Genomic DNA, 15,947 nt, shown 5'->3' on the forward strand with positions numbered 1-15,947 from the left:
AGGTCGTTTGAGCAACCCCTGGAGAGCAAGTTAAATCAAATAGTGACTAATAAGTTACAGGCGGGTCATTTCATTACAGCCCAAATGAAGACTAGACAGAGAAACGCGATTGGAAGCTGTAGCCCTACATATGCCTATCTTACACGGCCCATAGTTTTAGCTGAGTATATCTCTCCCCTAGACCCTTGCGCAGTACTTCAAAAAATAACAAAGCAGCCTATTGTTAGCAAAACACTATGAAATACAAGAGGTTAAGGTTTGGATTTTGGCAAATCTACTTGGCTGTGGGTGCTCCCATGCAGCTGGAGCATCAGGGATGAAAAGGGGAACAAGGGCTTGAAGCAGTAAGGAATGATCTGCAACAAATGACCTCTTTGAGGTACCAGACGCAGACCTTTCGGGGGTACTGCAGCTGTGTGCTCCCTGCCACCATTATTGCTATATTCCCCTGGCCAGCAAGTCCATGTCCAGCATTCCCTGTTTCAGGTTTTGTCAGTAAAGCTCACAGGTAGCCTAAAGCAAAAAACTGATAAACACAATACTAGGAAGAGCCACCATGCAAATTGGGTTACACTTCTGACTGGCTCTCAAATTATGTCCTCCTGTGTTTTTGATAGCAGCAGGTGTACAGGTTAAGATCTGTTCCTTGTTCCCTACAGAATCATTCCCTTTATTTATTTATTTTTTTGTTCTTTTCATCATTTCTCAAGACTATTAACGTGCTTCTTGGGTAGCAACAGTCAATTATCGTTTGGCATTCTTCACTCAACACCCAGCACGACATACAGACTCTTCCATAAACACTCTGCAAGGCCCTCAGTGCATAGCTAGCATATGACAATACAGTAATTTCCACTGGAAACAACAATTACAACGGGAACATGCTAATCACAAGTATTACCAATTAAGCAAATGAGTCCCAGAGGGTGAGATTTTGCAGACTGGTGCACATCTTGGCCATGTTGCGATGCAGAAGGCTGAAGGCTAAGTACTCATAAGCCAGGAGCCAATGGGTCTAATGAGATTCTTTTCTATTAGAACAAGTAGTGGTTTAATTACAACTGTTCAATACACACGCAATGATGCAGGCTGCAAAAATAAAAAGCAACTTTCCGGCGAGGGCACTATAGGCTCACAGGAGTTAGCCACCTTTCCTCTACCTACAAGCTGCAGAAGTGATCCTGGTTTCAGGATTTGGGTCATTTTGCCACTTCGCTCCCCTCCCTTTCCTAATTCTTTGGTTTCATCAATGCAAGAGAACACACTGAGGATAAACTGGGAAATAGCACTGCCACCTCTTGATTTTAATCACAGAGCTAGTATTATTTTTCTCCCTAAAGCTTCAGCTCCTGGAGTCACACACATAATCACATGGGAATACTGGCAAAATTTCAGCAAGAAGAATGCTGCTAGCCTCCTGTGTGTGCACAGAAGGCCCTATTTTCCAGGGAACTGCATGATTTTAGAGGTCAGTTCAGAGTTTTTAAGTACCCAGCAAACAGCGATTGTTCCGAGTGTCCCCCGTGGTGTGCGGTGCAGGTGCAGTCCTGCAGTAAGGACACGGCGGGTCCTGCCTCAGAGCAACCTGCTCACCCGTACGTCAGCCCAGCTTGGCAGTATTTGGGTCACTGCTACCTTGAGTGGCCAGAGAGCCCTGGAGAAAGTACTTATGACCACCTCTGACTACAAAGAGGTCCTGCGGCCCAGGAGTCCCACAGATCAAGGCCCTGACAAAATACAGCCCAGAAAGCAAACCCTGCAACACAGCTGCAACCGAGGCCAATTCAAAGATGTGCTCCGCTCAGCTGAAGCTCCAGAGCAGTCAAATGTGTTTTTAAATAAAGCAGCAAAACCAAGTCACGAAGCAACCCCAGAGCTAGGAGCTTCGCAGTGCCAAATCGCAGCCCGAGGATAATAGTTCTGACACAGCAGAAAACGAGCACCGTATGTACATGTGTGCACGGCCAGCCCAGACACAAGGGGCACTGCCAGGCCCCCCTGGGGTGAGCGTCCCTGCCGTTACGCCAGAGCGTTCAGCCCCTCGCTGCCTGCCACAGCGGCAGGAAGGACGCCACGGCAGCTCACCGCGCCGGCACAGCCCATGAGAACACCAGGCCTCCCGAGGCTCCTGCACGCTGCTCACCAGCTCCCACCCCATGGCTGGCTCCTCCACACGATGGCAGAGCATGATGGAGAAAGACACCCTCTCCCTTCCGCTCAAGGAGGAAAGAGATGCTGTATTTTCCACTCCCTTGGCCAATTCTTGCAATGGTGAATGGTTCCTGTTAAAAAGATTTCTTGGTGTGGCCTTGCCCTGCTAAATTCAAGGGTCTGCTGGCCCCTGGAAGTTCCCCCCCAGTGCCACCCATGGGGTGGCACACTGATATCGGAACTGCCACCAGGTAGATCAAACATTTTCCCAGTCAGGAAAATAAACTCTTATTCTACTTCATTGCAGGAAAAAAAAAAAACACCAAACCCAACCAAACCGCCCCCCCCCCCCCCAAAAAAAAAACCAAAACAAAAAAATCAATCTAACTCCACTACAAGAAGTACATTAGTTGAAATTCAAAAGTTTGCGGAAAATTTCTGGAGCCCCAGAAATCATCCCAAAGACCAGAGAGGTGGAAAAAACCCTCCAAAAACCAGCTGCATAAATAACCAAGTGGCATAATACTTTCCACCATCTGCAAGTTATCTTTAAGTATCAAAACTTTCATAAGTCAACTTCTCTGACACAGGCTAACAACAACATCTGTGACCAAAATCAAGTCTTGCCCTCCACTGTCTCCAACAAGGCCTGTCCTACCCGAAACATAGGATGGGAGACTTGTGTGTGCCATGTCTCTGCTATTCACATGTCTCTGCTGACCAAAAGTCACCTGAACTTAGCTCCAGAAACACATTCCAGCTGCCAAAAAAACACCACAAAACCCAATCAAAAAAAGATAATTACAGCTGAGCAGGTTGGGTGCACCCACTTTCAGATCAACACTGTAACAGCCTTCACCTAATGCATTTGTGCATGGCCCATGGCAAACACGTGTGAAAAGAAAAATCATTTGCAGTATTTCTAACAAGCCAAGCCGGGGGCTCAGCTCAGCAAGGAAGAACCCTTCCAAACCCAATGATGGCCTCACACTTTCCCCTCAGCCAGAGACCAAGGGGGCACACAGCCTAGACAAAAACGATGCTCTGTTAAAACGCAAGTGTTGGACATGGAGCTCTGCCAGCACTGGTGGTTTGCCTCTTCAAGCCCCAGCTACTGGGGCCAGGTGACAACATCACAACCTCACTCTTGTTTCCATCAAGAGAACATCTCTCCTTCCTGAGTGTAGGAAAAGAAAACCCAACTCCATGCCAGCACACAAACCTAAAAAAGAAAAAAAAAAAGCCATGCTTGCTTCTTCATTTTTTCTTTCTGAGGTTTTAACTGCAATGTCACAGTTTTCTAATGCTCCAGCTTTGGAATTGACAGAGCTTTTCTGTGCTGCCCGGTGTCAGGAGCAACACAGCACTCTTCCAAGGTGATAATGCACTGCTTGTGACCCCCTGCTCCCAAAGTGCCAGACCTGATGGTCTGGACTGTTATACTGCAGAGAAAACACCACCATGGGGAGACCTTCATGTCAGCACTGCAGACCCCAAGCCTCAGGAACAGGGCTCCCATTATCAGGGTGGGACAAATGACAACCCTCGTTTGCAAAGCACAAAGTGGCAAAAAGAAGATAAGTCCTTGAATCACTGTGATGCTGGGCACCAAAGCCATTTCAACCTAGACGAGAAGCGGTGGGCAGGAGAGGCTGGTACCTGCTGTGTGCTACTCACTCTCCTCCCTCTCAGCCTTCACTCCGGAGGAATCGAACCCCCAACTTCTGTCAAGTCTTCTCTTTTTTGGGGGGTGGGGGTGGCAGAGGGCAATCAACAGACAGAACCAACGTGGGAGCAGAAGTTTGAGTAAGTTTCTGTCAGTTTCACAAAACTGTTATGTCCGGGGGAGGGAAGAATGTCTTTTTTTATATCCTTCAAGGACATTTTGTTACTAAACTTACAGCAATTTATTTTTCTAAGATTTCCACAAGTGAAAGCAAGGTTCTGCAATTTGCTAGGCAGAACCAAATTTTTACTTTTTGTTTTACTAGGAAAAAAATTAATTTTGCTTGAGGGAAAGCGACTTTTTTTTTTTTAATTGCATTTTGATTCAGAACAGAGGTAAAAAAACAAAAAAAGAATAAAACCCTATCACTCTTCACATAGCATATTATATCTGCTTGCGAAGAAGGCCTTCTTGGCAGTGGAGGAGCAAGTACATTCCAGATGAATTTCCTTCTCTCTGACATCTTGTTTCCCATCCACAAGCCCACCCCTCTAAAGCAAAAGCCAGGCTTGTAAAGATACCACTCCTTGCACCTTCCAGAGGCAAAAAGCAGAAGGATGCTCAGGAAGGAAAGAGTCCAAGCCTGGTACCACACCTCCAAGTGCAAAGGCCAAGAGACGAGAAGACCATGTCACCTACAGACACGAAGAAGTCACCATCACCTTCTGCATCCAAATATCAGAGCTCTACTAAAATGATGAGCACATCTTACCCACATGTGATTTCTCCGTCTTCCCCAGCCTCGATGCCAATGGGTATCGGTCCCGTACCCCAGATCCTGCTGCCCAGATACACATATCCCCAAGCGCTGAAAAAAGTGCTGTTGTGCATGCAGAAGCACAAACACGAGCTGGAATCTCAGGACAACTCCACTCGTTCAAATACTTCAGTGACTGAGTATTTAATTTAAAACAGCTTGTTCCTAGCACACAAGCCCATCTTAGACTGTGCTAGAATTTTGGGATCTGCTAGGCCCTTCTGCCACTGCCGTGACCTTCCATGTGGTCTTATATATACAATGCTGATGATGCACCAAAAGATAACACACAACCCAGGGCAAACCAAGAAATGTTCTCCTTCCTTCTCCGTCTGCCCCCAGGCTATGCCATGCACCCGGCAGGCCTCGGTCACCAAGCTGGGCAGCGAGAAACCCACGGCAGTCACTGTCATCTCACTGCCCTGGGGACGCAAAACAGCTGGGAGCAAAAGCTTCACAGGAAAGAGATCAGAAAGCACAAATTCACGTGAGGTCGTTTGGGCTTTGTGGGTTAAGATTTGTGGTTCAACACAAAAAAGGTCTCTAAAGAATCAGTAACAAACATAAGCAAGCAGTCTGGAAGAGTTACCTACTTCATAGCCAAGCACTACAAATTACATTATCATAATCTATGACTCACCGGAGAAATATAGATAAAACAGAAAGCTGCTTTTGAAACAAGACAAGGAAATGTAAGAAATAATTGCATAAAAACTTCTTTGGCTGTTTAAACACTTTTTTGCCTGAGGGTCTAAATGAATATACCAAGATCTTTTTAATTTCTGCAGTAACCACGTATTTCCTGCTATTACTGATAATGACTTTTAAATGGCACACTTAAGTGGTGCTGGTATTTTATTCGCAGCCTTTCTGAGGCAGGAGTGATGGGCACCTGGGAAGTGGTAATGCCGGGGAGGAACGCGATGACAGCTCATCAGCAGAAACATATGTCAGTCTAGTGAGGAACTAACGAGGGGTGGCACCGGGACTGCGGCATGCCACAGCCAAGCAGCCTCTGACAAATTTCTAGACACTTTACATCCCATCATGATGCAGCCTATGAGTTTGTCACCTTTAAAACAGCTGATAAACCAAGTCTGAATTAACAGCAGCTTTCTTTGAATTTCTCTAGTGTAACCCTAGCTTCGAATTTGGTAGCACATGGACCTGACCCAAAGCTCAACATTAAATCCTTTTCGTTGCCTTCCAGTGGGTGAGTCAGGACTAGGTGGGTAAATGATACTTTACCTGACGTAACATGAGCATTTCTCACTCTCTTTTCATCATCTTCTGTATTAGCTAAAACTGCCAAACCCAGCCCAACATCACAAGTGCTTTAGTTAAACAGTATCGCTTTTTTGTGAATAAACTCTGTCCAACTTTTTGCCCATCTCTAGTTCCACGCACCTTCACAAGGACACAGTATAGTAGAGAGGCCAGAAGAACATCTGCTGCATGATGGCACAGTCAGATACTCCCTTGAAGAGCCACCTGGGATCCAAAAGGGACAGGCTACACAGGTATGATTACAGGACTAGAAAAAAGGGGAACAGACAAGAGACCAGAGGCTCTTTAGAAATGGAAGTGGGCTGCTTTGTTGTTCTGCCTTCACAAGCACTCAACACAAACACAGCAACAGCATCAGGGCAGAGCACATGATGAAAGTTTCTCCGCTTCTTCCCGTTAAAAGGGCTCACAGCAATAAGGCTTAAATTGGCGTTTGAAAGCACATTGGCAGGTACTCAAATCCCACAGCAACAAGCAGCTAAAATAATCTAGTAGACTTGCAAAAGTAGGGGTCTTTTGAAGCTCACATTTATCTCATCCACCTGCCACACCTTGCTGCTTTCCCTGCCCTTTCTGGGGAGCATACTTTTTCACCCACATTGTCCATAGCTGGGCACCAGCTTGCAACCGCTTCTAGAGCCAGTCACTCATAGAGCTGGCTCCTGACCAAGGCCTGTGCACAACACCTAACCGACGCTGCCAGCGCTGAGAGGGCAAGGGAGCCAGCAGAAAGCTTACATGTCATTGCATTAGCTAAATTCAATGGATTTTTGAAAGGAAACCGTCTCCCCTTATTTGCTACCCTGATACAGAAGCAGCCATCCTCCAGATTGAGTCTTGCAGGGTTGATTTCCAAGTGCCATACTGCAGGGCTCAAAAGTTCCCAGGGGTTCGGGGAATCAGGGCTACGTACTACAGAACGAGCCATGTGTTTTAAAACTAACTGCTCAAAAAGACCACACTCCAACTGCAAAGGCTTCAGAGGGAAAAACTGCAAAGGGCAAAAAAAAAAAAAAAAAAAATCTTTAGGCTGGATTCAGTCCATTTCACCCCTTTAATATTTCTATAATGTATGTTTCAAAGGAAAAGTAAGCAAAACCTCCAGTATTTGGAGCAGTTCTGATGATAAAATGCTACTAGATATCCCACTGGATAAACCATTAGAAAATAAAAATAGCAATTTGCACATGTCATGCCAGGCTTCCAAACGAGCCTGAAAATACACTTGCAGTTAAAGAAAAAGGGTCTTTCCCTTAGCATGTAAAAATGTGTTTACTGCCAACAGAGTACAAAAGCCAAGTGTTGCAAAAAACCACAAAACACTTCAAGATGAGGCACTTAATTTCCTTCCCCCAACAGATGAGGTGAAACTGCTTTTTTGAACACCCACTTTTGCCTAGCTGTAGGTGTTTATACAACTTAGTTTTGGAAGTAAGCAGGAAAAGAAATTGTCTTTTCAGGCAGCATGTTCCTACCAACACTTGCCAACGGGAAGGAGAAGTGCCTGGAGGCCTGCTGCGCTCCAGCACACGTCCCGCAGGGATGCTGCAAGCGCTCAGCTCTGCCAGCCTCCAGGTAACAACAGACGCCCGAGGGTTCAGTTATGCACCGCACTGACCTGTGCTCGCCAACACTGCGACTTCAGCCAAACCGCCTCGGTTTCCTCGAGCGGCACTGCACAGGCAAGCAGCTGGAAAAGGCACAGGGAGGCACGCTCGCTGATCTCTTGTGCTTCTTGTCCAGTGCACCAGCTCAGGGCCCTGCTGGTGTAGCACTGACACCGCTGGCGGAAGGGGGACCGTGCTGCCCCGGGGGGCTGCTGAATCGAGCCTCCCCTCAGCCTCCTTTAACACCAATTATCCATGCCAGAGCCATACACCAATTTGAACTGCCCTATTCCTACCCATGCTTTTAAACACAAAAGCTGTTGTTGGGAACTGCGCTGAAGGTCTCCTCATCCTAATCTGCTGGGATGAGGGTTAAACTTGCATTAGACTAGACCTCAGCAGCCCGGCTCCATCACCAGGTCCCACTGCAATCTTCTGAAAGGAGATTGAACGGCTGTTTCACTCTCAGCATCAGGAAACAGAGCACAGAACGAAGCTGTACGCGCTCATGACTGGTGGCCCATTTTGCGCTGGAATCAGAAATGTGGCATCATTCTGAGTTGCAGGGAAAACAGAAAATGCTGAAATTCTCAAAGCACAACTAACACTTTTCTTTCTCGTGTTACTGTATACAGCACAACAATAATTCAGAACAAGGCGAAATATCAATGCTATTTACAGCATCACTTCTACCAGCTCTTTCACTTCATTTGCTGAAGAGTAGAACTGAAGCATTCTGCATGTGGCCTACAGTCCACTGAAGTCAACAGGTAACTTTTATGGACGCTTCAGTAGAGTCCCATCCCTGTTCAAACCAAGACAATTCAAACATTTCTGACTGCCATCCAGCCTAGCATTACGATTCACATTTACAATATGGTAACGGTCCAAATGAAACCCATGAAACAAAACAGAACCTAAACTTTGTTACTTACACTTTCTTTTCTACAGTACTTAAAATCAGTTTGCTATTACAGAATGTATTCTGTTGTAATGTTATGGCAATTCAGAGGAAAAAACCCCAGCAATTCACCTAGATATTTCTACTTTCTCTCTCCTGAACACTATACCATGTAATTATATAGTTTTATCTTCTGGAAAAGAGAGAGAAAAAACACACAGCACAAACAAAATCCCACACGTTTCCTATAGACCACTTTATTTGGTGAAGGCAGCCAAAATAGCTGAGGATGGTGAGACAGCAGGTGCTGATGTACCAAGGGCAGAGGGGAAAGATTACTATGGATGCTGATGTGAGGCTGCAGACCAGATCTGCACTACATGGGAGATATGAAAACAAGTAAAAAAATTGTATAAGAAGAATTTTTGTACTAGTTTTTGCCATCTAAAAAAAAAGACTATAATCATCCATCTGTCCAGAAATGTTACTAAGGATTATGGTGGAGGAAAAGTTACAGGCAGAAGTTCAGCAAGGATTGTACTTGTTAGAATATCTCTTAAGGCACATCACCTACATAAATTGCAAAGGATGGGCGAACACCTTTCCTTTCCCTTCCCCTCCCTGAACTTTAAGAAGTGACACCCAAACTCTGCTGTGGGGAAAAAAAAAAAAAAAAAAAGACTGAACAGTTTATATCACTATTAAAAGAGAAGGCTTTATATTATGATGACTTCTATTTAGGTAGAAATAAAGTCAATGCAATCAACCAGATGCAAATTGAAGACTCCCCATCTTGTCCTTTTTTCTATCATCCATGGAAAGTTACGTTGTGTGGGGTTGCAAGTGATTTGTCCTTTTAACCACAAGCCAGGAAAAAGCCCTCCTTTAAAGAGAGGGGGGCTCCTTCAAATAAGCGCAAGTTGACAAAAAGCCCTGGACAGATCAGGGAAGGCAAGTTCAAAAAGCACATCAGCATGTCTCCTACAGTTAAACACCTGCTGCCCCCAGCCTACCTTAATCCTCACTGCAGGTAGATCCCTGAGAAATTGGGACACACAAATCACACGGACATAGCAGACCTGCTTGTGCCCACCACCCCCAAAAGTTTCTGAACATGTCAACCAACTTCAACAAAATATAGCAGAGCTTCAATGACATTAAGTTCCTACAGGTTTCATAGAAACAGGAGTCAAGGAGACGAGGATGACCCTGTTAAGGTCCCTCCCTGAGGGAAAAGCTACTTTATGAACTGAGCCCTATTCCTCATCAGCAGATCAACCCAACCTCAAGCTACAGAAGACTAGGTTTCTTTGGGTCCACTGCTGGTGGAAATACTGTACTAAATATATGATTACCTACTAATTTCTCAGATAATAATCCTACTAACACACATCATCACTATGTACATCCCACCGCACACAATGTTTATGCAAAAACCACAGAAGACATGCTTCTTACGATCTCAGCATTTGGCTACTACTATATATTAGACATTGTCTTGTACTCTAGCTGACAGCAGGTCCTCCTCTTAACCCTAGCTGCTGAGGGATTCTGCAATACCCATATAGTGCATACATACAAGGAAAACAACAAGCATGTTTATTGACTTAAAAATGAATGAGGTTTTGGCAGTAAAGGTGATGCCGATACAGATATCTGGAGGTATGAAAGCCAATTGTAAGGCAGAAGAGTCAGAAGCAACTTTCATTCCTACCTGGTTCAGTGCAATTTCTGACATACGGCTGCCCCCCATCCTCTGGGACATCAGTCGCGTTCTCCTCATTTGCTTGCAGTAGCTGTCTCCCACTCCATTTGTCATTACTTTCCACAGAATAGTTCAGGGCATCATAACCTAAAGGAAAAGAGCAGTAGATACATGAGATTGCACAGGAAAGGCAACTCCTGATTCTGTTCCTGAATGCCTGAAGCAGCCAAAACATTTGCATTTCATAACCAGTGTCCCCTGGGTTAGAAACAGCAGTATTTCTAATCCCACTGGAAAGGTACGCTGCCATTAGCTCCACATCCCAGTTAGCCTCAAGAACATCAGGAGTCGGGTTCGTTCCTCCACATCTTCAAAGATTTATACTAGAAGAGCACCTGTGGTTTCACAAGAAGTTGTAAGCCTCAATCAGTTTAAAATTGGAGTGCCATCCACTGTTTTGGTTAAAAAAACCAAAACACAAAAACAAATACAACAACCCCACAAACCACCACACAACAAAAATAAAACCCCTCAACTTAGTACTTCTGTAGACATTTCACTGCTGTTAAGTACAGGCAAAACTGCTGAATTTTGCACATGCTTATACAACATTTAAGCCATTTCTTCTTTGGATTACAATCCAATTTGCTGCTGAATGAGGCCTCAGAAATACAGTGTTTGACACAAAAGCTAGGTAGGCTCTTTTGTGAATCAATAAAATGCTGCATGGGTGTTAGGAAAGCCCTGCCCCAACAGAGCGTGAAGTTCCTTAGGACCGCAAGGGCAGAGCTCGGCAACCTGTGCCGTGCCACGGAACAGCAGTTCGGGATGTGGCATCGGAGACGTGTCTGAGGCATAGGAGCAATCACCATTTTCAAATTAAATTTTGTAATAAAAGTCTGAAAGATATTTCACCAACGCGATCAATAGGGATCCATTTCAGTATCTTGCGCCCGTGTCTAACGACATCGGTGGAAAGGCTCCTGAACCTGTTCACTGTGGGCCAGGCAGCCACTCCTCACGTGTTAGGAGGCCTTCATTTATAAACACAACATCTACAGGTTCCTTCAGGTTCTGCTCACACAGCACAAAACTGATGGAAAGAAACATCTTTATGACAGCATAGCCGTATTCCTTCTCAAAATGGTTCTTACTAAGCCCAGCTGCACTGTTATTCCCACCCAACACAACCTCACCCAAGCCAAAGCACACCCCTGAGTCAGTGCAGTAGCCCTCCCTGCTTCCCACTGTTAAGAAACATCTATAAACATCACAGGCACATATTTCATATAGAATTCAACAAAAGGGATAAACCCCAGTCCAGCATGAGTTAACCATTTTAGACGCAGGATCTGAGCATACTCTTTACCATGCCCTGTACTCCTAACAGAAAATATGTGTGCACATTTGCCGACTTGTCATTTTTCCAATATCAGCCGTATTGCTTTTGCTCACCAGTTTCTTTTCCAGCAAGGCCCAGACCTGACTGCAAAACAGCTGCACACTATCAGTTTCAGTGCTACACACAACTGCCATTAAGAATACCAAGGAACCCCCCAAAACTCTATTTTGGGGGACCATCAACCCACTGAAAGAAGAACCACCATGTGGAAGGAAGTAGCAAAGAGTAATAAAATAAGGAGACTGAAGTAGCACATCTTTGACTCTAGCAAAGGGTGAAAGTAGCCAACAACAGGGATTTGCCACTGAGAAGCCATGAGGAACTGAAAAGTGAACACTGAGAAGTGAGTGCAGGCAGCGGCGGCTGGGCAAGAGACACACTAGAAAGTAACTCACTGGGTACCACACCCAGTTTGCATGTAATAAGTGTGAAGACACATCATACCAGCCCCCGGCTCCCATCAGCAGCGCAGCGCACCGCACCGAAGGGCCATCACTCTATAGCTGCTTCATGACCCAGGCTCACAGGCTCGGTCCAGCTGCAGACTCGCAGGGCCGTTTCAGGTACCAGTATGCAGCAAGTAACCCTACAGAAGGTAACACTTCCTCTCATGACTTCTGACTCTCTCCTTGGTTTACTCCCCTCTTTAGCTTTGCCTTGGTGCTGCTAAATGAAAAGCTATTTTAGCAATGTCAACAATAAAGCTGGCTGGTTTCCACGATATTCTTGGCACAAGGCTGGTCAGCCTTGGACATGTCATGTCTGCCTAATTAGCTGAAAGCACGTGCCCATGTGTCAGTTCCTATGTAGTTTCAGCTTCAAGGGAGGAAGACGAAAATTTTTTTCACTTTTTTTAAGCCGCCAAGCCATCCACTTCAGGCAGGCAGGCACAAACACCAAGCCAGCTATCTTGCAACAGAGACCTTGAGCCCATCCAACAACAAACAGCATTGCAGAGAGATCTCCACCCCCTTACCCCCTCTCTCCACCAAGCAGCACACAGGCTCTCTCAAGGGCTTTGCTGCCGAAGGTGCTCCTCAGGCGCGGGCCACCAGCACTGCCTGTGGCCCCACTCCCACATGCACTGGGGCTGCGGCAGGGCCTGGCCACCCCCTCGCTGGGAAGGACACGCAGCTGCCAGCCACATACCCAGGGTGCTTGGAGCAAATGACAGGCGTTACTCCACACCGAGAATCCACAGCACCGCGGCTGGAACCTGCACCCAGCGCTTGAGATGCTTCAGACCCACCCTTAAATCTCTTATTTCCAGGTTTTTCCAGCACTTTGAAGACTGATCACAAGCAAAGAGCTGTGTAACAGAGATTCAGATCTTCAGGTAATGTCTCAGAGGGTGCTCAGGGATAAAGGAAAAGGTTTTCTGCAGGTCCTAGCCCTTTCCTCAGGCTTTCCGAGTCATCCCACTGAGTGAGGTGGCCAGCCCGAGACTTCTCTGTCCTGCCCAGCTGACAGCCTGCTCAGGGCAGCTCCTGTGCCATGTACCAGCAGGCAGGCAGCGTGGGAGGGGGGCTGCCTGGAACCACATCCCTGGCCAAGGGCAGGGACTGGTACCAACACTCCCAAGACACACAGGAGCTGGCCAGTGCGCATGCCTGAGGGAAGAACTGCAGCTACACGGGCAGCCCAAAGCACCCTTGTGTTCTAAGCAAAAAGTGTTTAACTTGGTAAATTAAACATCATTATTTGAAGCTTCAAGCACTTTGTACTTGCTATGCTTTATGAACTTCAGAGAATGCTGTTTAGTCCGTGAGCATGCAAGAGCTTAAACTGTGAGTTACACACATACAAACATCAGTGACAGAAACGGACCATGTTTCTCAGAAGGAACACATGCAATAATGCAACATCCGACATCTCCTGTAATAATAAACATACTCTGGTAATCTGAGCTAAGCAGTTTCAGTCCCACACACTGAAAACTGTTTTCAAAGCAGAGACACCCTTCTCCAAACAGTTGCTGCTTTGTTCCACGTTGCTGTGTGGAGGAAAGGCACAAGGAAGAACCCGCAAGGGCTGTCACAGCCCAGAAGTTCCCGCAGAAACCTCTCCTGCTCCCTCCACTCCCACAACGCCTTCCTCTCTCAGATGGCAAACTTTTCCGAGCAAGGGGTAGAGAAGAAGAAAGTCATTTGAGGTGATGACTTTGGAAGGGGAAAAAGCTTCATTTGGCAGTAAAAGTGTTTATAAAAGCTACATTCAGCACTCAAAGAAATCAGTGTAAATAGCAGCAGAACCGGTCCATGGCCAAAGCTAATGGTATGGCTGTGGCTTACACCAGTGAAAGCTCTCTGCTGGTACCTCCAGGTTTAAGTGGGGTCAGCTGTGCCACAGCAGGATTTGCAACCCACTGACCCCAAAATCCTGCCTTGGGTATCTCCACTCTAAAACACATTTGGCTCAACAGAGCAACAGAAAATAGCAGTTATACATGAAGGGAGACACTTTTCCAAAGGTCTGGCCTTCCAGGGATTTCCCTGTGAAGACAGGGGCACACCAAGATTTTTAACCTTGCCAACAAGGACATTTTATGGCAATCTAACAGGGTCCACGTTTCCCCGCCTGCTGGCACCAGCTCCCTGTGCAAGGCCAGAGGGCTCCCATCAGCCCTGGCAGAAAACAACTCAGAAGCTTGCCTGGTGTTTTGGCAGGTTCAGTGAAAGAGGAACCGACTATCAGCTGCGGTTTAACCCTTTGCACATGGCTGCCTGTAACACAGGGGCCTCGCCCATCCCGTTGCTGGATGCAAGGGGCACCACCATGCTGGCCAGGCAGCATCTCTCCCTGCTTCAGGTGCTGGCACGAGGCAGAGCCTCCACCACCAAGAAGCGCTGCAGCACCCAGCAGTGGGGACATCACCTTGACTCTACATCCCACCATGACGGGGCTGCAGGAACAGCATACCACGGCCAGGTGGCCCGACCCACTCTGGCTTCCATGGACCCTTTGAGGGGAGGTACAAGCAACATTCCCTCTTGGGTTGCCACAACACCTGCAGCAGGAGCACCAGCACCTCCGGCTCACTCTTGGGAAAGGCTCAAGTATAATATGATCTACAACTATTACAAAGTCACATCCTCACAACAGTTTCAAAAAGACAGATGCAACAATCACAAATTCTCTTTGAGACCAGATTTTTTGCGACATGTGCTCTTGGCTTCTCACTTCAGATTGTGTCTTGCAATCTTTTATTCACCTGTTCTAAGGCACAACTTGCACTGACCTGAAGCTTCACACCAGCTGTCAAAGGCTGTGGGCCTGAGCCCTTATGCCATTAAACAAGGGCCTCGTCCATTGGTGTCAATATATACTAAATCACAGCCAGCAAAATGTAGAACAAAAATTTGACACTCCACAGAGGGGCTACGATAACACCACGGAATAAGCAAGACTTCTTTCCAAGGAAAAGTTATAAAAAGAAAGCTAACAGTTTTCTTTCTCAAAAAGCATTATTCAGAAACGTTATTCAGTATTAGATGATTTTTAATGGGAAACATGTCGAAGATTTTTTTTTTTTTTCCCCCTCAGCAGAGACTACTAAATGTCTTGCACTAGCTACACTGTCATTTTGTTCAGGCCAGTATATAGATTAGACATTTTTCTTATTAATGTTTTAGCTGCTGGCTTTATAATAAAATAATATCATGACATCTTTAAAAACTTTCTACAATAAAGAGTTTTTCCAAAGTTCTGTACCACAGCATATTTCAAAGTGGGTGAATTATTTTTTGAAGCACCGAACACCACCAGAAGGTATTTTCCACAACTCCAATTACCCAGCACCAGTTTTACATTATAGACTCAGAACCCAGGTTCTGGAGAGCTTTGTTTATGCTTCCTCACAGAGATATTCACATGGACAAGCATAGGAGTCATTTTTCCCTGTCTTTGTGCCTGTAATACATTTCATAATAGAAGTAAGACAATGCAGACAGTGCATTTCCACCAGCTCCATCTCTTTCAGTAAGAGAGGGCGCACATCAGCGTGCATTTGCTGGGAGCTCTGGTCCCTGCCAGGTTGTGGTGTGGCAGCCTGGGGAGAACGGGCTCTCTAGCCCTATCTGTTCTACTTATGACCACTCAAGTGAAAGAGTAGAAAGAAGAACTGCTCAAATTGCTCAGAACTTCTGAAAACACTCTGTGTGTGACCCAGATCTCCACATGGGAAACTGAATGCTGCTTACGCCATTCCAGATGGCTCTGGCTGGAGTTTACAACTTAGAGCACTGCAGAAGCACAGCTAAACACATCCTACCTATTGGCACTTTTCAGCATGAAGAACACTGTTTTACAATGCTATACAACATCCCGATGTTCCCCAATTACACACTGATCTCAGAGAAGCATCTTTATTTTCAGCACAGGAACCCCAGCAAGCCAGTAACTCAGCGGGACC

The 15,947-nt window shown here is 46.0% G+C and overlaps 1 protein-coding gene across 10 annotated transcripts in view; it reads right to left on the minus strand.

Annotated features, from left to right (window-relative positions):
• LOC101920172 (sodium/potassium/calcium exchanger 3) overlaps positions 1-15,947 on the minus strand; it is a 280,196-nt gene that overhangs the window by 240,174 nt on the left and 24,075 nt on the right. For all 10 annotated transcript variants that reach the window (XR_008749300.1, XR_008749303.1, XR_008749302.1 and 7 more), the window contains exon 2: positions 10,144-10,281. Coding sequence is in view for 6 of the 10 variants with exons in the window: in XM_055816643.1 (XP_055672618.1) it covers positions 10,144-10,281 (138 nt within the window). In the remaining 4 variants the exon portion in view is untranslated. The remainder of the gene's footprint in view (positions 1-10,143; positions 10,282-15,947) is intronic.

Source organism: Falco peregrinus, chromosome 11 (assembly GCF_023634155.1).
Source record: "Falco peregrinus isolate bFalPer1 chromosome 11, bFalPer1.pri, whole genome shotgun sequence".
Taxonomy (NCBI): domain Eukaryota; kingdom Metazoa; phylum Chordata; class Aves; order Falconiformes; family Falconidae; genus Falco; species Falco peregrinus.